General features: G+C 44.5%; 1 protein-coding gene across 1 annotated transcript in view; it reads right to left on the bottom strand.

The window, feature by feature from the left end:
- LOC117479225 (glutamate receptor ionotropic, kainate 5-like) overlaps positions 1-16,279 on the bottom strand; it is a 154,017-nt gene that overhangs the window by 57,317 nt on the left and 80,421 nt on the right. The window contains 5 exon segments of the mRNA XM_034126249.1: positions 6,001-6,114; positions 11,324-11,527; positions 11,615-11,722; positions 13,465-13,569; positions 14,965-15,117. Of these exon segments, the coding sequence (XP_033982140.1) occupies positions 6,001-6,114; positions 11,324-11,527; positions 11,615-11,722; positions 13,465-13,569; positions 14,965-15,117 (684 nt within the window).

The following is a 16,279-nucleotide window of genomic DNA, read 5'->3' as shown; positions in this document are numbered from 1 at the left end:
GGAGAATCCTGTGATCTCCAAGATAGGCTGGTTCAGTTCATCACTCGAGAGCAGCAAGTCAACAGGGCCACTCCTTTCTGCAAGTACCTGGAAACTGAACTGGATCGTCTGCATGATGCCTGCCTGGAACCTGCGTATGAGGACATCACCACAGTTGTTAACCAGTAAGTATATAAAATTGCATACATTTGAAATTCATTTATTTGATGTCACACATTTTATTACATGCTACATTTGAGCTTGTATTAATCCTATGCTGTTTGTTTTTGTCTTTCCAGTTTCCGGAAGATGTCCAGACAGTTCAGGATGAGGGAAGCGGCTGGTGACCAGATCAGTCCCTTCGAAGATGTCCCGTCAGCATTCCAGTCGCAGCAGCCGCACCAGCAGAGGCCAGTTGCTGTGATCCCAGTCTGCACATCTGACACCTACTCAAGAGTCAGCCAACATCAACAGGAGTGCCCTCCCCAGCGGTACCTACTACTCCGCCAGCAGAGCTGCCTCCTCACCGTCAGCAGAGTTCCAGCCAGGTCCCAGCCAGTGGCCTAGGAACCCACCTCCGGCATCAGTGTGGAGATCCCAGGAGTGTGGCTACGTAGAGCAGGTGAACCAGCAGCACAACTTGGAGCAACAGCAACAGCAGCAGTACCGTACCCTCCAGCCAGCCAGCACTTCTACTCAGGGCTACGTTCCTTTTCCTCACCAGGCTGCATTCTTCAAACTTCCTTCTCAGCCTCCTCAGCAGCATATCAGTGGTCCTTGGCAGCTAACACCCCAGCAGCCAGTCCAGGGTCCTCCTCCGCCTCCTCTTCCAGCTCAGCAGTCCCAGCACAATGTGACCCAGGACAGCCTCAATATCAACAAAGACATCGATCTCTCAGCTTTAGTTCCACATGACGACAATAAAAAAAAACACACAGACATGACCACCACATGCTTGCCATCCAGAGCACCACAGCAGTGTGGAAATTGCCATCTCTTCTCAAACTGCTCAGCAATGGCGGTCCACTCTTCAGTTGTAGTAGGACACTGGATCACCTCAGCAGCAAACTCGGCTTTGATGGCATCGCAGACTTCATTAATGATGAGGGAGATGGTGTTTGGAGCAACTCTGAAGTTGTAGGACAGGCTTGGATAATTGTCACCGCAGGCCAGGTGCCGTAGAGTGATGGACAGCTTGAGACCAGGAGGGAGAGACTTTCTGTACCATGTGTCCTTCTTCTCTATTCTGCCTTCTACCCTTCGCAGGACCTCATCGTAGAGGCTTCTGGGAAGTCTTGTGTAGTTGTAGAAGGCCTTCTCATCTTCTGTCTTCAGCTCATTTAGTTGAGTGCTATAGTGGCCATAGCGTTCTCTTCTTTTCTCCGACAGCCATTTCCTGATCCACATAGACCTCGGTTTCCTGCCCTGCCCTGCCCTGCCCTGGAAAATAAAAAGCAAAAGAAGATAAGTACATTGTCGAATGCTAGAAAGGCAAATGTGACCCGCTCTATCGAAATCTGTCGGAAGTCGCAACGGCTCATTTCAAATTAAACGTGTATCCGGGGTTCTGGTTTTTTGTTTGATTTCAAATAAACAAAGTCTTGGCTTTCAGAATATTAAACTTATTTCGGCAAATTCAGATGATAAATACAACTTTGAAGCTTGTAACGGCATAATTACAAGCGGAGAACGGAGTAACGTAACGTCACAGCAGGCATAACAACAGCCGGTGTAGGTACCAGATGTGTTCAGTCTACCAGATCTCTTCGGGGTCCCTGTACGTTTTCTCCGTCATGTTGTTTCCATAGCAACAACAATTTCCTGTCAACCGCGTAAACTCGCCTTCAAAATAAAAGCATCTAAATAAAACAGGAAGTTAACCTAAATTACATTTAAGACATACAACTGCAACGAAAGTAACAAAAACAATGTAATATCCTTTTCACTTCACAGAACACAAATTGGGTTATTTACATAATATGTTTACATGATTTTGTTGTGCAATAAAACAACCAGAGAAGCGATCTGCAAGGAAACATAGCACACCGTGTCCTCATGCTCCTGTTTCACCTGCTTAATACAGGTGTCATCACTGCTACTGATTTCGATAGAGCAGGTCCAAAATAGCAAGAAATGAAAAAGTGAAATAAGACAATTTTTACCTGTAAGAGGAGGTGCTGGGCCTGTAAGAGTTGCTCATCATGTTCTCTGAGGTGCATCAAAAGAAGCAATGCTGCTGCCTTCTTTTTCCTGGTTGTCTCGTCATCAAAGTATGCCATTCTGCAGGAACTGAATTGTGATTAATTGTGATTGGAGCTTTGGGAGTTACACACGCCTCTGCTCTGTAGAGTTGCTCACGACTGACTGAGGAAGATGCTCTGAGGCTGGCCTTTTATATGTCCACGTTACCATGACACATGGGAAACGCAGAGCTACTCAAATTCGGCTGTCTTCGCCGACTCCGTGGTCCCATCTCGATGTCATCGTACTATAATACGATGACTACACGACGGCATTGCGAGGGCTTCACGTAGTCGTGTTGCCTTCCTAAGACAATCGGGCAGCTTCTTGTTTCCTTCGTATTGTCTTCGTGAGGCGAAAAATGTCCGATGGCACCGATGATCACACGAAGATGACACAATTTGACAAGATGCCCTCACAAGTGCCTTACGAAGGGCAAAACGACACACAAATTCAACACGAAAATGAACCTTCGCAGTTCCTTCTGCAATTCTTTGGCATGCCAAAGATTTTGCCACCGCTCACGAAGTTGCTGCCGGAGCCTGAGAAACTTGAGATGGCTTAAGATGCCCTCACGAATGGCCCGATGTTGTTACGATCAGAGCCGAATTTGAACATTTCCTTTATCGTGTGTCCATCTGGTGTCAATTTCGGGACAGTGTGACAGGGGCTTTAATACACACTTAAAGGTAGGGTAGGTAAGAATGGAGAAACCAGCTAGAGTGCGCTAGAATTTGACAGTACACAACCGAAAAAAATCTGCCCCTTCCTTCAGACTTCCTTACAGAGCCCCTCCTCCAACACACACAAACGCGCACATGACCAATGAGGGCACGAGATAAGTTTGTGCATGAGATGGAAGGCTGACAGGCAGGTAGGCCATCCAATTACCTGCCGCGGGCCGAGGCAGGTAATTGGACTTGCTTTTTACAGCGCCACGGCTCCCACAGATGAAATATTTGTATATATTCATTGTCAAAGCATTTCATTTATTCATTGCTATCGGGATGTTAAGAGCATTCCATGGAATATAAAAACAATCGATCACTTTATTTGCTAAACTATGCGGTACTATTACATCCACGTAAATTACAAATCACAGCAATGAGGCCAGATCAATGAAACCAGGATACATTCTTTACCGTCAAACTGGATCTAAACACAGCTGCCTGTGTGCGCCTGATAAATACTTTCTGATGTTATATTTATGATATGCTACTTATTAGCTACTTATCAGCTACATGGCCCTAACGTGTAAAGTTATACAAGCATTTGTACCAGTGCTTTTCACAAGTAGACTCTTGCAGGCCAGAGGAGCTGGAGTGAGTCAACAAGAACACAAAGACATATCTGAGAAGAGATCAGGACGAACAGGAAGAGGAAGAGAGAGATGAAGAGACCAGGAGGGTCGAGCAGGAGGAAGAGGAGGAGATGAAGAGACCAGGAGGGTCAGAGCAGGAGGAAGAGGAGGAGATGAAGACATTAGTGAAGAAGAAGAAGAAATGTATGTGAGGAATAAAGATGAAGTGTCAGAAAGAGGGACAGAGGCAGGGATCAGGAGGCAGAGGAGACTCCAGCTGGACCACATGGTGTGTTTTTATTCTCCTCACTAATTCCATCACAGCAGCACAATCTAGCGGCTCTTAGTATTGACACATGTTGCTGCACAGGTCACCTCTAGCTCTCTAAGAGATGGGTGATGTCATTTGTGTACTTAATTATAACTAAGTACTTTTACTGTACTTACAGTAAACAGAAATAGGGTTTCATGAGTATTTTCTGCTGTTTTATATATATTTTAGTTTGTTTGTCTGAACACCTTGTTTCTCTTGTGCATTAAGAACACTTGTGTTAGGGCATGACTTAACAATAAATAGGTTATATATACAGTATAAAATACCACGTACTGTCCGCCCTCCCCTGCCACCCTGGCATGACATTACATGTTACTTGTTACTTGCATGACCTCTTGCCCCCCCTTTGCCACCCCGTGTAAAATGTTCTAGAACCGCCACTGCAGCAGCTTCACACAGATTTACACTTTCTGTTCCTTCTTATTTGTCCATTTCAGTTAGGTGTTCTTACCCACACAATATATTTATTCATACAAGTAGCATTCAGCCAGTTAGAAAATAAGTACATATAGTCCTCACTGCATCAATATATGCAGATTTATAAAGTAATCGCTGGCATGCTTGTTCACTCTAATCTCCCACCAGACCAGGCTTCTGAAGCATGGACTTCATCTGTTTGTAATTCCAGTCAGGAGCCCCCCCATCCTCCCTCAAAGGCTACAAAATAATGTGTGCCAAGCAGCAGCTCCTGTCACATTTCTCTACTGAATCATATCCCCTCCAGTCTCCAAAAAAGGAGAGAGGGAACATGCCCTCTATCTATGTCCTCGGCTAGCTTTCATCCGCCCCCCCCCCCCCCCCCCCCCCCCACTGCAGGGTCACAGGGATATTTGCTGTGGCTCCGTCCTGAACTCACAGTGTAACTGTGTGACCTGAGGATACTGTTGGAGCCTCAGAAAGCAGAGCTGCTGCTGAGCAGCGACTCAACAGGTGCAGACGCTCTGAGGTGAATCTGAGCATTGCATGGAGTTTCATCAGCATCTTAAAACTCCTAATTGTATTGTAGGAAAACAACAAGTTTTACAGCGACAGCCCCCCAGTTTTATATCCATCTGCAGTCCTTCAGCCTGTGAACAGCTCAGCCCAATCACAGCTAACATGTAAACTCTGCTCCTAACACTAGGGTGGGTCAAATGCAGAATGTAAACTCCCCCTCTGTGGGACTATTAAAGGTGGGGTATGTCATTTTGGAGAAACAAGCTCGAGTGCGCTAGAATTTGAAAATACACAACCGAAAAAAATCTGCCTCTTCCTTCAGACTTCCTTACAGAGCCCCTCCTCCAACACACACAAACGTGCACATGACCAATGAGGGCACGAGATAAGTTTGTGCACAGATGGAAGGCTGACAGGCAGGTAGGCCATCCAGTTATTTTAGCCGGGCCGGCTAAAATGATTGGTCGTGCTTTTTACAGTACTACAGCTTCCACAGATGACATTTTTTTAATGTATTTATTGTCAAAGCACTTAAGATATTCATTGCTATCGGGATGTTAAGAGCATTCCATGGAATATAACAAAAAGTGTTTCTGAAATCAATTACATACCCCACCTTTAAGGGTATATCAAATGAATAAAAAATGTTACATGTCACTGTGTCATACTAGACAAAGTACTTTTTGATTTCTCCTTATATCTATCCAGGATGGTGCTGTTTCCATAAAGATTCAGGACTTGCATATTGCAGAGAAATAAGGCCACAGTGAGTAAAATGAGACAGCCTGAAGCTGTTGGGGTTCAGAGGGTTATTTCAGTTCTACAACGCTGACTCACTTTAAGCAAAGTAGATCAGCATTACTTTTGCTTGAGGGCTAAAGTTCTCCAGAGCAGGTTTATTTTTAAGCTAAATATATTTTTGTAGGTTGGAATCATTTTGTTGATGGACGGGTTTAAAATAGAGGTTTAAAGATGAGGCTTTTGGTGGTCCCTCTACTCGACCAATCTCAACCGGGCTGTCCAGCTAACCAATCAGAGCACACTGGGCTCTGGTTTCAGACAGAGGGTGAAAAGAGGTGCTGTAGCACAGGCAGTTTGAGAACAGTAAAGAGCTGTTTGATTCTATTTCCTCTTCAACAAATGAAAAAACAACTACATAATAAAGTTTAGAGCTGGGTTTAAATCTGAAATAAAAAATTAATACATTTACCAGATGAACCCGGTAGAGGATGCTGATCCCCAGAGTCATGAAGGGTTTGGAGAAATCGATCACCTTCTCTCTCTCTGAGGTGATGGTGAAGCCGGCCACAGCCACGTCTGCTTTCTGAAGAGAGAGAGAGAGAGAGAGAGAGAGAGAGAGAGAGAGAGAGAGAGAGAGAGAGAGAGAGAGAGAGAGAGAGAGAGAGAGAGAGAGAGAGAGAGAGAGAGAGAGACAGAGAGAGAGAGAGAGAGAGAGAGAGAGAGAGAGAGAGGATTTAAGTCATCATTTAGTGGGAATGCTGAGACAGCATTCCAACTATATGTTCTTCTACGGACAAAATTATTATTATTCCGCCGGAATTTTGCACCTCTTCTCCTCCTGCATTCAACATAGCAGAAACTCCGTTCAAACATCAAAACGTTCAGCTCGGTCGGGAATCGCAGGCTATTACTTTTATCATTCATAACTTTCATAATTCCAGAGATACATCCCATAATACATCACATTTTTAACCATTGAAGTCAATGGAGAAAATCTTCAGACTTGAACAATCTTCATGCGACTTCAACTGCTAACTGTTCATTCATACTTTCACTCAGAAACCTCATTCCAACTTTAAAATGTTACACATCTTTCTGACATTATTCGTGTAACACAACTTTTAAATCTGATTCTTACTTTTAGAGATATTAAACATTGTTCAGACCTTGGTAAAGAGGCTTTCTTCAGATTTTAACATTAACTAGAGTGCGTGATGTCACAGCTAGAGGGTAGGAAATCTTGAAATTTGCCTTCATATCTTTTTTTTAAAACTGCCATAATTCCCCCCCCCCCCCCCGGAGCGGAGCAACGCAACTGAAATTAAGAAAATGTTTCTTAAGGCGCTCTATGCATGGGGCCCCCTTCAGGGGGTTTCCCGACATGTCGTTGCAGTAAATTAACGGGTATTTCATGTTGTCGTTGCTGTGGACCTTCTTAATCTACTTTCTTTGGGGGCCCCCTTCTGGTCCAAGCACTTGCCTGCCTTGCCTGTTGGCAAACGGCGCCCCTGTAATATACACACACACATTCAAGACATACATACAGTATGATGGCTTGAACTAGTGGGAGAAATGGCACTGTTTGTCTGTAGCCAATTCCTTGAACCTCGGCAAAAAAGGCATTAGAGGCATTAGAAAGTCAAGGTTAACTTGCGGTTAACTTGCGGTCTGCAATGCGTGTCACGCTCGCACACACAAGTAAATATATATGCACGTTCATTCTCACAATCAGACACGCGTCAGACACAAGACGCGCGTACACAATGATGTACATATATCAGAATTTCTTTTTTTTATTTCTTTTTTAATTTTTAAAAAAAAAAAAGTTTTTATAATGGGACACAGGGTTCGGTCCGGATTGATTTGCAGTTCGGTCCGGATCCGGACCTTGGTCCGGAGTTTGAGAATAGGAACACTCCATGGTTTACTAGAGCAGGGGTTCCCAAATGGGAAGTGCAAACTGTGTCCAGGCCAGAAGCTGTTATACACTGCTGCAAACACCACGTCAAACCTCAACAAACACCTGCAAAAAACACATGCTAAGGTGAAGCTAATAGCTAAGGACCCCCGAACCCAGAGTGAGGATGTTGTGAGTGCGCCGCCGCCGACTCTGAAGCGGCACAAATTAGAATTTGGAGGACCGGTAACCAAAGCAGAGATGGACAGGCTTGTAGCATCCTTCATAGTAGAGGTAATGTTGCCCATTTGCACAGTGGAATCACCATCGCATCGTTCAGAGATATACTGCGCAAAATACAGATAGCAGGAGACAGAGGACAGCCATAGTCAGAGCTATCTGGATCAGTCTTATGCGACAATGGAAACTGAACTAAAGAGAACATTTGAAACTTTAGCAGTCTGCGTGATCTGCCTGTAGGGAGGGGCGGGCCGGCCCTGCGAGTAAAGTAACGAGTAAAGTAACGAGTAAAGTAACGAGTTACTTTATGTAGAGAGTAACGAAGTAGTGTAATATATTACTTTTTTTTTAAAGTAATATGTAATATGTAATATATTACTTTTTTTTAGTAACGACCCCATCTCTGCTGGCGACCCCTGTCAACGGGGGGGGGGATTCATTTAAGTTTTCCGCACTCTCGCGGGAATATCTCCGCAATGGAGCAAGCTTAAGATTTCGATTGCATGATATAGCCCAGCGCAACACCTTCGTCAAACATGTTGCCACTTGTTTGTACCATTTTCAGGCGATTTGTAATCTGTTCTAGAAAAACAATGTGTTTTTTAGGATTTCAAGAAGCATATAGAACAAACAATGGATGTGCACAATGTCATGGCTGCTTTTCGTCTTTTGTTTACTTGGTTGTGTTTTCTGTATTTGATATGTCTGTGTTATGTGTGTAACTTTGCTGCCTTCTTGACCAGATCAGCATTGTAAATGAGATTTTGTCTCAATGTTTTCATCTGGTTAAATAAAGGTTAAATACAAAAATATTCCTTGTCATCCTTCAGGTAGCTCTCAGTCTCAGAAAGCTTGGGGACCCTGGCCTGCTAGTGACTTAACAAAGATGTAGAAACTGCTAGAAGTGAGTGTTAATATTATTATTTTCACTGACAATAAGTGTAAATGTCAAGTTTAAATGCATTTGTATTCAGGGTGACTTATACAAGGGATTTTCATTTAAGGAGCAGTTGGGTTAAATACGATTACAAAGGGTTTATCACATGTAGGTGAATCATCACAGATGAGTCGGGCGTTCTTATAGAATGGAGACCAACTCAAGGGGTCCACCAGAAAAAAAGGATGGGAACCTCTGGTATTAGAGAACAGGTAAGGCAAGCTAGAAAGTTATTCTGTGATTCAATCAGGCTTTGTAAGAATAAAAGCTACATGAACACAGCTTCTACACAGCCAGCCGCTGTCTTTGTTATTTACACCGGCTTTGCTGAAGAAATCAGCAACGTAAGCTCTGAAGTCATGACGTGGCTCCTACAGGGCTCATCACACGATGAAGTAGTGAAACGTCTGTGGCCGAGCACACACTCCAACATGAACACTCTCCAATAATTACACTTGCTCCAACATTGGTTCTGCGTTAGTTGTCATGGCAACAGGCGGCGGAGGGGGGGATGAGTGCTCTGAGCGAGGGACAGTGATGGCCCTTCAGCTGCAGCACAAGAGCCAGCCAAGTACACTCAGAGCTGCTGGAGAGCTGCTGGAGAGCTGCCGGGCCGGAGCAGAACTCAGAGCTGCCGGGCCGGAGCAGAACTCAGAGCTGCCGGGCCGGAGCAGAACTCAGAGCTGTCGGGCCGGAGCAGAACTCAGAGCTGCCGGGCCAGAGCAGAACTCTGCCGGGCCGGAGCAGAACTCAGAGCTGCCGGGCCAGAGCAGAACTCAGAGCTGCCGGGCCGGAACAGGACTCAGAGCTGCTGGAGAGCTGCGGGCCGGAGCAGAACTCAGAGCTGCCGGAGAGCTGCGGGCCGGAGCAGAACTCAGAGCTGCCGGAGAGGTGCGGGCCGGAGCAGGACTCAGAGCGGCTGGAGAGCTGCGGGCCGGAGCAGAACTCAGAGCTGCCGGAGAGGTGCGGGCCGGAGCAGGACTCAGAGCGGCTGGAGAGCTGCGGGCCGGAGCAGAACTCAGAGCTGCCGGAGAGGTGCGGGCCGGAGCAGGACTCAGAGTTGCTGGAGAGCTGCGGGCCGGAGCAGGACTCAGAGCTGCCGGGCCGGAGCGGAACTCAGAGCTGCTGGAGAGCTGCGGGCCGGAGCAGGACTCGGAGCTGCCGGGCCGGACTCAGAGCTGCCGGGCCGGAGCAGGACTCGGAGCTGCCGGGCCGGAGCAGGACTCGGAGCTGCCGGGCCGGACTCAGAGCTGCCGGGCCGGAGCAGGACTCGGAGCTGCCGGGCCGGACTCAGAGCTGCCGGGCCGGAGCAGGACTCGGAGCTGCCGGGCCGGACTCAGAGCTGCCGGGCCAGAGCAGGACTCAGTGTGTGAACTCTTTCAGTCTGTGTGAGTTTTACTCCCTAGAAGTTAAAATAATTTGTCCGATCCTCACATTTCATTTGGCTGATTATTTTATCCAAAGCAACTTGCAATAAGTGCAAAACCATAAAGATTTAAACAACAAGGAAAGGGCAGATATATTCACTTCAAGCAAGTCATACCAAAGTAAGTCGTGGTGAATCAGATACAAGGACTAAGCTAACTCTTTAAAGTGCTTTTTCTTTCCCAAGTACTTAATTGTCAAGGTACAATACAACCGATGCGTTTTCAGTTTGCGACGGAAGATATGCAGAGTTTCTGCTGTCCTGATGTCAAAGGGTTCATTCCACCATTTAGGAGCCAGGAGAGCAAACAGGCGTGTTTTTGAGGGGTACCTGGGTCCCACTCACAGTGAGGGAGCAGCAAGCGAATTGGCCGACACCGAGTGTAGTGCACGTGCTGGAGTGTATGGTCTAACCAAGGCCTCTCTGAAAGGATGTGTTGGAGCTCTTCTATGACTTTTTGATTTGTCTATTTACGTTTTTTTGTTTTGACTTGTAACAGTGCGGTGTAGAAAGAGAATATAGGTCACTGCAGGTGATGAGAATCAGGTCTGTGCGGAACGGAGAACACAACGTTTGTTTGCTTGAGTTAACCACAGATCTTATTGCAGGCATCTAACCAAAAGCACTTCCAAAACACTGTTGAATTTTAGATGATCGAACAGGAAGGGCTAAAATGGTTTAGGACTCATTCCTGCACCACTCTGATATGATTATAGGGTGTGAAAAATGGTCTTAGCCTCTTTATATAACCTTTCACAACAACTGTAATATGCTTATATACAACCCACCTGTTTAAATGATATTACGGATAAAGTATATGCATAACAAAGGGCGAGGTCACTTGAGTGACAGCTCGGTGTGCTCTGCTGCTTCAGTGCTTTGTGCTTCACAACAGGACTTCATAAACCTGTGGATGACGTCATAGAGCCTATGTCCATATTGTATACAGTCTATGGTCGAGTCGAGCCAAACCATGCACTATAAATGTCTGTATTTAAAACAAGTGGTATAGAAAGAGGTCTCTCAAGTATTCTCTGCTGTTAGTTTTCTATTTTAATAATAATGCAGCAAAAAACAAATTCAGAAATCCAGGTACGGTAATGTGCATGTGATACAATGTGTGGTGACAGTTCCTTTTGTCAACCAGTTTTACAGGAACTTCTCTCAGAATCCCTCTGTTCCCTTTCAGAGGGAGTTGCAATCAAAACTGGACACACTTTTAATGTGGATAGCTTGTCTAAATATGTTAGTTATTCCTCTTCTTTCAAACATTGTTCCCCCCCCCCACTCACCCGGTTGATCAGCTCCCCCACCATGCCGGTCCAGCTGCCGTTGGGCTCCGGGGCCCCGTACAGCCCGTCGTCCACCAGCTTGATCTTAAAGGAGAACTTCAGGGTGCCGGCCAGCTCTCGGAGCATGTCCACACAGAAGCCCTCGTACTGGTCGTTTCCCTGGAAGTCCTGGTAGTTGGACCTCCGCATCACGTACGGGTTCTCCTACCAGAGGAAGTGACATCATCAGCAGCTGATTCAGGAGGAGGAACATCATGCAGTGAAACCCAACTCTACATTATGACAGATTACCAGTATTGTGGTCACGATTAGCGTCTTGTTAACCAGCGTGTCCGAGGCGTTCAGGTCCAGGGACGTGGAGTTCATGGCCAACGTGTTGTTGGAGAACCAGGTACCGATCTGAGCAGGAGGAGGAGGAGGAAGAGGAGAAAGAAGAGGTAACAATGAAGGAAATACAAGATTTATCTTGGACAAAGGTGGAGCAGGTGGTGTAAAGTAATTAAGAACATTTACTCAAGTACTGTACTCAAGCACAATTTTGAGGTACTATGTACTTCTAACCCACTACAATGCAGACGTAAATAGTGTACTTTAACTTACTTTACAGATGTGGATGAATGATGTGAAATATAATCAAGTGTTAAATCAGACTTTAGTTCCACCTGGAGTGAATTCACAAGCTACCCTGCAGTATACAAAGTCATTCAAACTAGCTGCACCTTTACCAGCTTTGAGAACACTTTCATGATCAATCATTATAAAACATATCATATATATTATTCTGAAATGGACCAATCTGCACAATGACTACTTTTGGGGCTGATTTAGAGCATGGCTCCTTCCAAGCTCCCATTGTGATGTTAAAACTCATCTTTGTTTGGTGGAGCTCCGACTCATACTCTCCTCAAATCATGTCCCTCCTTACCATCTGTTTATCATGGCTTTCATTTAACCACCCAAATAAAACTTGTGTCTCAATGGAAATACTTTTGCTGTTATCTGATTACCAAATGCTTCTATTATTTTTTGGTTTGTGATTGATGTTCCTAAACAATCTTCCACAAGGTCAACATTCTTAACCCTTCTGTTTGAGTTGGTTTCTCCCCCCTTACTTTAGTTCTCTAGGTCAAATTTGACCGGTCTGTTTTAACTGCTCTGACATTAACACAAAAACATGAATCGTCAACACATTTGATTGAAAACCCTTTAAAGTTGTAAACACTGTCTCAGTCTACTGGTTAACATGAATAACTGCAGGGAATATACAAAGAATACACACTGAAAATGTATTCCAAATGTAACATGGTTGTAGATGTGTGTGTGTGTATTATCTGATGGATGGACATCATCTAGGGTTACCCATTCATCTTCTATAGAGGTCATCTTTGACTGGGATATCATGAGGCCTGGAGGCAATCAGATGTAAAACACAATATCTATGATCGATGAAAGTAGTAAATCGGTCAGATTTGAACCGAACAAGACAGGAGGGGACTGCCTTTATTTGAAACTGACTGTACCAGTTCTTTGTTTGGATGCTCATTTATTTCCCTTCCTATCTGCACGATGTACAGAATAAACCATTTCAATGGTGATCTTGAGATGTAGTTACCTTTGGACAGACCCAGCTGGTTAGCAGCAAATGATAATATTAAAAGACAGAAAGATCTCCATCTCCTGGGTTTCCAGCTCTGCATCACTCTTCACAGCACACTTAACCCTGGCCCGGGAGCCCATTTGACCCAGGAGTGAACTCAATTGATCTTTGATCCCTTACTGTTCATCTCAGGTCACTCAGCAACACTGAGCCACGTGGACAGAGTCTGCTGTATGGATGTTACTGATGGATGAATGAAAAACTGCTTACTGTGACTCCATGGCCAGAACAAGCCGAGTGGCAGTAACACCTGCACATTAGGGAGGAGATTTGATTCTCACACACCTCCATCCCAACTAAGAGGATTCCAAGAAAAACATGTTCATGTGTTGAGGTATGTTCTTCTGGGAGTGCTTCCTGCTTCTTAAAATGATCTGTCCTGCTCCTTCAAACTAATAAAATACTGAAGTGCAAAATGTGAGGAGATCAGTTAACCTAACCTCTGACCTGTCTGTCTCCCACTCGACCCCGTTTGACCTCTGACCTCTTTATGTCCCGCAGGGTGTTTCTCCAGGATCTTCAGGGTGTAATTGGTCCTCTGGCCTTTGCTGTTGAACTCTATGTGACCCGTCAGACCATCGTACTCCACCTGAGGGGACAGAGAGGGACCACAAAGAGGTAACGGTTAGCTACACATGACAATCTGACAAATGCTTTCAAAATTGAAGGTTTTTTAACATGAATAATATGTGGATTAACAGTCAAATGAATGGATCCAGCTGCAACATTTCACATAAATGATGGTGTGGTGAGGCTTTGAAAACCCTGTGTTAAAATACAGTAGTTTTTCACTAAACATAGATATTGACAACACAAAGACTATATATCCATCCCAAAATGTAGTTACGGTATACTTGGCACGTAGCTGTTGTATAAGTATGATGTGAAAAAAACTGAAGTGCAAATGATCAGGTTACTCTAGTCTGCACTGAATAACATAACAAAAACCAAAACTAGATAATGGCCCTTCATTTAAAATGGATGAATTTTCTGAGAAATCCGTTTGGTGAAATAGAATTGCTGCAATTAGTATATTTGCTTTCAGGGCTGAGTAAGACTATTGATGCTGAAGGTAACTTCACCCTTAACCAACAGTAACCATGTTGACAGTGCTGACCTTATAGTACCTGATAGAACAGAGAACCAACGTGTCAAAATCAAAAAAAGGAACCTGTAGCTTATTAGCTGTGTTGTATAAACAACTCCTTGGTGAAGGACATCTTGAATAAACTGTGTTACCTTGTCCTGTTAGAGGACTGCTTTCGAGACCATTTGCAAGTAACCATTACTATACTGTATGTGCCTCTATGGCTAGAGTAGATTTGCAATAATATAGCAGCCAAGTATTCATTGAGTAATACATTTCATCACCAAGCTTGAACCACCCTCAAGTATTCTCCAGGATGTTAGAATGCTGTGACTGGTTGCTGTGAAGTATCAGAGAGCCTGAGCCACTGTAGGAACATGTGTGTAGCTAAATCAGAAGTCTTAAACCAGCTACATGTTAAGGTGACACACATAGAACGGGACGATTATGGATTCAGAAAGGAAATGTTGGCAAAGAGACAAATATCAAAAGAGGATAGATAAGATTTCTATTAAGGAAAACAAAAAAGAAAAGATATATTTAATCAGATCAGTGATGGTGTGTGTGTCTGTGTCTGTGTCTGTGTCTGTGTGTGTGTGTGTGTGTGTGTGTCTGTGTGTGTGTGTGTGTCTGTGTCTGTGTCTGTGTGTGTGTGTGTGTGTGTGTGTGTGTGTGTGTGTGTGTGTGTGTGTGTCTGTGTCTGTGTGTGTGTGTGTGTGTGTGTGTGTGTGTGTGTCTGTGTGTCTGTGTGTGTGTGTGTGTGTGTGTGTGTGTGTGTGTGTGTGTGTGTGTGTGTCTGTGTGTGTGTGTGTGTGTGTGTGTGTGTGTGTGTGTGTGTGTGTGTGTGTGTGTGTGTGTGTGTGTGTGTGTGTGTGTGTGTGTGTGTGTGTAGTTCACCATGCGCAGGTAGTTCATCAGGCTGGTTCCGTGCTGCCAGATGAGCGGAGAGGTGCAGCTCAGCGGCCTCACTCCGATCTCCTGACTGCGGTTCAGCTCCTGCACGGCGCTCATCACCACGTGGACCGCGTCAAACATCAGGGCCGAGGACAACTGGAACACACACAATAAAAACACAGTAAATTCAACTTTAAAATGGATCACTGGCATTTAGACTTCCTAGCTTGTGGACACAACAGCAGCTTGAACTGGTGAAAACAGGTGGTCAGATTTCCTGTTAGCTTTACACATTTCCCAAAATAAAAGTGAAGATGTTTCTTAATGCATTGCCAACCAGCGTAGGAGCTAATAATATATCATTATTTAAACAAAGCTGCTTTTGAGTAGGTGTCGTATTTCACTCCCTTTCGGTAGTAGTTACCATGTTTGCCCGTGCTAAAGCATTATGCTAAGCTAGGCTAAACTAGAAAGTTCTTATAGTTGAAGTTGTATTGATCTAGGAGACACACAGCAACATGATCAGCCCATTGGAGATGTCTTTTTTGCATCTGTATGATATCTGTAAATCTAGCATTCACTCTTCTTTTGCCTCTGATTTGATCTCCACCAACTTGGAGCTGAACAAGGCGGTAAAACCTCCAGCTGATTATTTTCTGTCATTTCATGTGATATTGTTCACAGAAATAAACACACGGTAGAAAAATGTGTTTGTGTGTTTGTCCATGCTGCTCCAGGTGAGTGATGAGTCGGGGAGTGATAGCAGGATAAAGAAAAGTGAGGCGCTGCTATCAGGGTGTGATGTTCCGCTCTGTTAGCTCAGCTGTCCAGGGCTGATAAAAAATATGGATGTATTACTGAGTGTGATTGAAGTTCTCTCTGAGTCGATACTTTCAGGGCTGGCTGAGGATAACTAATTACAGTTTAAAAAGTGAGAGATAGAAGAGGGGAGACAGAGATGGAAGGAGGAAAGATAATTGTCTCTCACCAATCTGTCTGCTCCTGCAGCTGTTGTCTCTGATTCAGATATGAACTGGCTTAGTAACACACCATTACTATGAAACGTACCAGGCCACTATTTTCAGATCATGTGCCAAGATAATATTTAGTACTCATAGGCTTGTAATGATGACATAAAAAAGAAGACTCTCGCTCTGAGAGTTATGTTTCAACAGATCGTTTTAAGGGTCTTTCCACTGGAAAACAATGAACAACTTTTGCTTAATAGAATCGGACTGGGCTCAATTGAAAGTGTACATTTGCTTTAAATATTTAGTTTTAAAGGCAAAATGAGAGGTGGTCACTGACTCAGTCGATC

The sequence above is a fragment of the Trematomus bernacchii genome, unplaced genomic scaffold (genome assembly GCF_902827165.1).
Source record: "Trematomus bernacchii unplaced genomic scaffold, fTreBer1.1, whole genome shotgun sequence".
NCBI classification, from domain to species: Eukaryota; Metazoa; Chordata; class Actinopteri; order Perciformes; family Nototheniidae; genus Trematomus; species Trematomus bernacchii.
This window is presented reverse-complemented; position numbering and strand designations above follow the sequence as displayed.